The sequence below is a fragment of the Sinocyclocheilus anshuiensis genome, unplaced genomic scaffold (genome assembly GCF_001515605.1).
Source record: "Sinocyclocheilus anshuiensis isolate Anshui unplaced genomic scaffold, SAMN03320099.WGS_v1.1 scaffold1014, whole genome shotgun sequence".
Lineage (NCBI taxonomy): Eukaryota > Metazoa > Chordata > Actinopteri > Cypriniformes > Cyprinidae > Sinocyclocheilus > Sinocyclocheilus anshuiensis.
This window is the reverse complement of record NW_015540943.1, coordinates 1,316,653-1,324,285: the sequence shown is the minus strand read 5'-3', so window position 1 is coordinate 1,324,285 and position 7,633 is coordinate 1,316,653. Positions and strand designations below refer to the sequence as shown.

Sequence of the window (7,633 nt, the reverse complement as noted above, 5' to 3'; positions counted from 1 at the left end):
ATTACAAATGTACAAAACAGATTTCAGTACTTCAATAGGTTGGTATATTAACATTATATCAGTTAATGAAATAACGGAATTCAACTGTAAATTTAAGTTAAAACCGTAAAACCTAAAATGTTGCTACTGTATTTTTTACGGTAAAATTCCGGCAACCACAGCTGCCGGTTTTTTAACGTAAATTGTATGAATTTTTTTTTTACAGTGGCTTAATATTTTTTGTTGAAGCTGTGATACAGTTTCAGAATTCAATTGAAATAGAAACCTTTTTTAACATTAGAAATCTTTAATGTCACTTTTGATCAATGTAATGCATCCCTGTTGCATTTATTTTCAGGATTCTTTAATGAATAGAAAGTTCAGCATTTATTTGAAATAGAAATCATTATAAATGTCTTTACTGTCACTTTTGATCAATTTAATGCTCCCTTGCTGAACAAAAGTATTAATTTATTTTATTTTCTTTCCAGTTTTTTCAACATTGATAATTATAAGTAATGGCTCTTGAGCACCAAGGTGACTTCTTTTCTTTCAAAATCATAAAATCTTTTATTCCAAACTCTTCATGTGGAATATAATTATACTGTGCATAATGTATTCTGCATGGTTTGGTTGGGTGAGGCCAGGTGGTTGCTGGCTGGCTGGTTATTGGTATAGAAAAAAAATACAAAAATCAAGTTTTTTTTTTTTTTTTCTCCCTTCATCATGTTTTGCTGATGGGATCTTCCCATAACATGGGAAAGACATGTACAGTAAGTGAAGTCGACCTCAAAGAATAATGGATCCATAGATATTTTTGCCCTTCTCTTTCCATATACTCAATTTCTCAACTTCATATAAGGGAACTTTCCTGCCTATATTCTCCATCCTCATTTATCTAGCTGTGATCGGTGTATTAATTTCAATTGTGAGCACACTCTTATTTCCAAGCCAGTTTAAAGACATTGAAAAATGAAGGTGCTGCTTGAGAACAATGAAACTTCAGCAGATCGGGATGTTGGGCATGGTCATTGATCACAGAACTTGTGCATGAGTAGCATCAGCGTTCTTGCACATCGGAATCAAGTCCACAATGAAATGCATTCTGGCAAGATACTACCTGACTGTCCTGTAAAGTGTAATTTATGTGGTGTTTAGGGAATTATAAATCTGAAAAAGTTGTAAAACAAATGGTATCTTGTTCAAATTACTGTGATTTTATATATATATATATATGTAGACATTACAGTTTGTTGCCATTAGATAGTCATCTGTCACAAAGTACTGACTATATAATGAAATTATATTACATATAAATTATATTTATATAAATTAAATAAAAAATAAAACAAATATCAAATTAATAAAAACAAAATAAGTAAATAATGTATTTCAATTTGAAAGTTAATTAATCTTTAACAATTATATCATTGCATAATCACTACAGTAAGAGCATTGGTTGAAAAAATAAATTAAAAATAAATAAATTAAAAAAAGAGGCTGAGGTGTTTCACCACAGCATGTAATTATGAGAACAGAAAGTGGAAATGGCCGTATCTTGATGGTGGTTATGGTGTGAAAATCCAATAAAAAGCGCTTGTGGCTCTTTTGAAAAGCAGGCAGATAATTAAAGCCTAGCATCACTCTACGGTGAAGAAATTGGCAGGCCGCTTAGGACCTGCTGGTGACGGAAATGTAAAAGAAATCAATGTAGCTGTTTGAAAGCTTGATCTGTCACAATGACTTCACAGATTGAGAGCAAGAAGACAGTGAACCAAGTGCGAAATACAGCGAGACATAAAGAGGTCTTCATAGCAAAATTCAACATTGCAATACAGGCAAAGGCTTGACAAAAATGAAGCATGACAAAATGCATGGGGTTACGCATGAAAGTACATCTGCATTCACGTGATGCAGCCAAAGGACATAAAAAGACCTCACAGACTCACATTACACATGTGAGGTGTTATAATGTCAGGTTTCCAGTCTGCAGAGTTGTTCTCAGTGGAAATGAATGGTTTCCTTGCTCTTTAGACTACCTGACAACAAGGCCCAGTGCAAAGTCCATGAGAGAAGTTTCCATGACAATAAAACCAAAGGTCTATCTATAGCACTGACATTTCAAATTATATATATGTGCACGTACCAGTATCATTAGCCATTATGTGTTATTTCAGTCAAGCTCTACAGCACTTTTACAGAAAGTCACTTTCACTTTTCACAGTCTGTGAGCAGAGCAACATTTTCTCTTTCTCAAATATTTTCTCAAGTATTTATAATGCTAGTTCATGAAAAGTTCATTCATAAACAATGAAGCTGGAAAGTCATCCAGATATGATTTAGCGATGTTTTGCCAAGTAGAGCAATACTGTTTCCACTGAATATGCGTATTAACTTTTACGGGACCCATATCGAGAATATCATAGACTTGGCGGTGGGCACTTTCACCGTGGGTCAGTAAGTAACAACCTAGAAATGCCCTGGCAACCAACCACAACAAGCTGGCATTGTGACTGTGGGTTTTGCATGAACAATCACCACACAAACTTACTGTTGCCCCTAACTTTATTCACAGAGAGGGGAAAAAAGCTAAAATAGCAAAGTCTGCTTTTATTTTACAGCCCAGCTTTGCAGTTTCATACTCATACTTCAAGTTGTGACCTAATGGTTAGAGACTTGTAACCCGAAGGTTGCAGGTTCGAGTCTCAGCACCGGCAGGAATTGTAGGTGGGGAGAGCATATATATATATATATATATACTTAGTCCATATTTAGTTTCTATCTAAATAGAAACTAAACATGGCTCTTCTTTGGGGCAAATCAGGGGCGAAGTGAATATTACAAACAAAATTTACAAATAGAACAACTCTTTCAAGATAATCTAAATAGTCACTTTTGTAGCCACTAGGTAAGCCACTTTGACTTCATTTTCTCTGAAAGAACTGTTCAGTTTAATTTGTCACATGACTTTTTGATGCGTTTCCAAACGTGGAACAGGTATTTGATGCAATTCTTTCTCTTTTCCTCTGTGCATTTATTACTGGCATTATTCCCACCAGTGGCTCTCAAAGGCACTGCTTCCATAACAAAAAAAGCAGGTGTTGTGTAAGCGTGACCTCGGCACCTTGAGCAGTGCATCTGTATCTGAACATCTGGCCGATGTAATGCCGATGTAAGCGAGATGGGACGGACAGCTCACAGCTACGAGGTCAGACAACCTTTGGCCTCTCTTGTTGATGTTCAGGAGCAGCTTCCAGCAGGGATTGCCTGTCATGTCGGTGGGCCGCTGTGGGCCCTGACAAACATGCCCTAGCTGTACCCTGACTGAGAGGAGCCATATGGCAATGGAGGCAGAACGAACATGTCCCGTGAACAAAGGTGTTGGAGCGTCAAGCGTCTGTGGTGCCATGTACCCTGATCACTACACCGCAGGTCTGGGCTCAGACCTTCCCAGCAGCCACATGTTCTAAACCCCCAGCCTCATTAGTGCTGGAAGAGGTACCGTCACCTCTGTTCGGGACAGGAGAGTGACCAAGCATGCTACGTGCCTCAGTGAGCCGGCGAAGAAAAGAGTGCAAAAAGGGTTCGCCTGATTGATTTACATACCCAAATTTATTACAGGGGAGAATATGATGTAAAACACCACGACAGTGCCACATCTAAGAGCAGCCTGATTAAGGTCGACATGTGCCGTCCTTACAAGGGGAGAATTTGGAAATAATGCGACAGTAATCCAGGCAGCCTGATGAAGATGAGCATGCCAGAAACCCAACTCTCTGGCGACCAGCAATTACACATTCCCTCTCTGGCACATCTTTTATATATGGAAAGTGCAACCCAAACAGAGCGAGGGCTGTTCAGAGGACAAGATAAAGGGATGATGGGAAGAGAGGCATCATACATTAAAGATGCAAGGATATGCGCACTTTGACCTTGCTGCATTAACTTCAGAAATCCTAAGGCCTTGTTGCGTTTTGTAAGAAAAGCGTAACTTTCACTTGGCTGACTGCAGAGTATCCGCCTATGGAAAGCAGTGAGAAACCAATAGCTTTTCTGTTGTGACCCTGTTTTCTTGGCATGTTGTCCCTGTTGGCCCAGGTGGCAAGTATTAAAACATACTATTGCTATTTGCGTCTTGTCCTACCAAGTCGAACCAAATGATTTATGCTGTGAACACCGCACACTGACCCATAGGACTAAATCAAGAGAAGTGATTATCTGATGTGGACAAGAAATCCCCACCCAATTGACTCGATCAAATTAGGTTTGATCAAAGTAGATTAACTAAAATGAAGGAGTAATGGGAAATGTGAAAGGTGTTTGGCATCTAAACTTCACTTGCAAGAAGCTCATTTCTGTTTGAGCAGCTGTTCGGGCAAGAAACAAAAAGTGGCAATTATTTAACCAAAATCTTATGAGCATAAGTGCTGATATTCAGATCAGCAGCATGACTGGGAATGTGATATTGCTTTTATCCAACAGTTCAATAAACAAGAGGTCAATATTCAGCAACTAACATTTTAGACAACACTACCAGTTACATTATCTCGTTTTGCTCTGCCAAAGAAAATAGTTCAAAACAAACCCAGAGCAGGATCAACCATTATGTTTCTTACATATCTCACGAGCAACAGGCGTGTTTTGCATAAAATTAAAAAGGTTTAATTTGACTTTGTTTATAATTGTATATGATTTTAACAGCCATATTGAAAGCGACAATGGATCATTTTCCTAAGATCTTGAAAATTATTTAAAGGCAGCAAGAATGTTCAAACTGTGAATTTATTGGTGTAAACGAACAATTGGATTTCATGAAAAAGAATGTATGGGATGGATTGAGATTGATTTTGTTTTGTCTTATAACTGTCACCATAGTCAAATTGTTTGTCAAATTGCTTGTCGTTGAAATCTTATTGCATTGCATTTTGTTAGGACATGGTGTGAAAGTCCTTACAATCGATACATTTGTGAATACCTCATACAATTTATTGCACACTGTTCCTTATTCTGGACGGATAACCATGTGACCAACCAATAAAACAACAAGCCAATTTATTTTTTACACAACCATTAGGGCAGGTATTTTGGAAATTGAGGAATCACAATGATAAATTTCATAATTCTGGGTACATAATTAACGTAAAATAACACTGTTCATTTAATGATTTTAGCAAATTTCTGAACATATTATTAAGATGTGTGGTATTATATAACTGGAGAATATTTGCTAAATGGTAGGCCATGACTCCAATAATAACATTAAAATAGCAACTACCGAGCAAGAAACAGTTACAGTACACACCTATCCAACATGATCACTAACTGTATCCTTCATAATTACTCACAAAGCATAAGTTATTGTTTAGCTGAAAACTGGTGAAGAATTTTAAAAAAAGGCAAGTGTCGTATGCATGAATCTCAAATATCAATTGTTCCCTTTCATTGGTTCCTTTGCAAACCACTTCCAAACCCCATTTGAATGTCTAATAGAAGACATTATCTGTAATCAAGAGTGGCTAAACACAATAAATGTGACAGGCGAAAAGCTCTGGAGCCTGACAATGTGAAGGTTACTCAAGAACAAGCCTGAGTATAAAGACTTCCACTGATAATGCTCACTCACCAGGCTCATTAAACCAATGTTAACGTGCTTGTCTCTGTGAAATACATCACACTACTCGATTCAAAAGCACTAGACTGATGCAAACTAGAGGAACATCTAGTTTTAGCGGGTTTCAGGTTGGTACACCTTGTTTTTTGTCTGTGGAGACAGATGTGGGTAAAGCACATCAGCCTAAAGGTAGCTGTCTTCGTGCTTAGAAAATAGAGGAATTTATTTAGTGGAAAAGCAGAAATTATGTTGTGATTAGCCTCTTTTCAACCTTATTTTCCTCTGACAGGTCTCGTATATAATTGAATAATCAAACTGGAAGAGACAAAAAAGCTTTTGCTGGAACAAATGTATAGAATCGAGCAGGCAATCAAAACAGAAGTGGAGGAAAGATCAAGCAGCTCTATATATAGCGTAAAAACTGATGAGAATGAAACGCACACAGTCTCTCTCTATTCCCCACCTAGACACAAAGTGAGTGGGGCAAAAAACATCAACAATACGCTCTGACTGCAGTCTTTCTCTCAGAAATTAAAGCAATCATTGGGTCTAATGCAGGCTGAGGAGATAGAGGCCTCATGCGGGAGGAGAGCAGAGGGCTTCCTGTCTCAGAGAAATGGGCATTGAATACTGATTACGGTCACCTAATAGAAAGTAATGAGAGAGGCTTATGGTCCAGTGCCTTTTGCTTTCCTGGCCAGAGCAGCGAGCACTCTCCACTAAAGGCCAAAGCACTGGTGCACTGATTGGGGCTGACACTGGAGCTGAAGGGGGCTGGGGGGTATGGGTTAGTCAGAGACAGAGAGAGATAAAGAGAAAGAGAGAGAGGACACAAGCAGAAAAAAGGAGAGTGCAGATCTAAGTAGGGTGTGCTTCACCAAGGGTACGCACCATCAAGCCGGCTGACCAGCTCCTCCAGTGCTTTCACTTTCCTCTGGATCCCAGGCTGGGCAAAGGTGTAGTTGTCCTTGAGGGAAAGAGAGAGAGATGAGAAACTTAAAACTGTACACATATTTGCCCAATTAAATACACAACATAAACACAAATTTGCTAAATATAAATTGTGGGAAAAAAATAAATAATAAAAAAAAATAAATGAAAAAAATAAATAAATAAATGAGTTAATTCTTCCTAAATGCCTTTAAAGGGGACCTATTATGCCCCTTTTTACAAAATGTAAAATAAGTCTCTGATGACCCCAGAGTGTGTATGTGAAGTTTTAGCTCAAAATACCCCACAGGTAATATTTATAGCTTGTTGAAATTGCCACTTTTAGGGTATGAGCCAAAACGCGCCGTTTTTGTGTTTGTCCCTTTAAATGCAAATAAGCTGGTGCTCCTATCTCCCTTTTCAGAATAGGGCGGAGCTTCAAGATCTCATGCTTCGGCATACCAATGCTGGCCTTTGCAAATAAACATCCCACTATTAGTACAAGCCTGTTATCTTTACAGAAACCATACTCTGTTCAAAAGTCAGTCATCTGATTGTAATATGCATAATAAATGCGCATTTATGAATTACACAGACGGGGAGCACGGCACAATAAAAATAATGACATAGCTGGTCTCATGGTGCCCGACTTTACTAACTCTAAGGCCCCGTCCACGCGGAGAAGTTTTTAGCTGTATATGCATACATTTTGTATCATATAGGCGTTTCGTCCAGACGGATCCTGCGTTTTGGGAGAGTGAAACCAATATTTTTTTAAACCGGGTCCCAGAGTGGATAAATCTGAAAACGCCACCCTTGCGTTTTCATGTGGACAGCGAATCCGTATATTTTCGGATGATGATGTCATCAGCCCACGTCTCGCCAAGTCAGACAACCGCTACGTCACGTAACAGCAACAAAAACATGAACAAACACTGAACGATTGTCTTTTTTATTATCTAACATTAACAGATTAATAAATGTATTGTTCCATGTTCGTTTGTATACCACATGCAAGGTTTATGCACATAGTCCAAGTCTTCTTCTACGTTTTAGTGTATCTCTGTGGCAGAATTACAGCGCCACATGCTGGTCTGGCATGTATACTACATC

The 7,633-nt window shown here is 38.3% G+C and overlaps 1 protein-coding gene across 3 annotated transcripts in view; it reads right to left on the bottom strand.

Moving 5' to 3' along the window:
- Positions 1 to 7,633, bottom strand: part of LOC107689730 (TBC1 domain family member 22B-like) — a 163,240-nt gene that overhangs the window by 52,966 nt on the left and 102,641 nt on the right. For all 3 annotated transcript variants that reach the window (XM_016487862.1, XM_016487860.1, XM_016487861.1), the window contains one exon: positions 6,482 to 6,557. In XM_016487862.1, the coding sequence (XP_016343348.1) occupies positions 6,482 to 6,557 (76 nt within the window). The remainder of the gene's footprint in view (positions 1 to 6,481; positions 6,558 to 7,633) is intronic.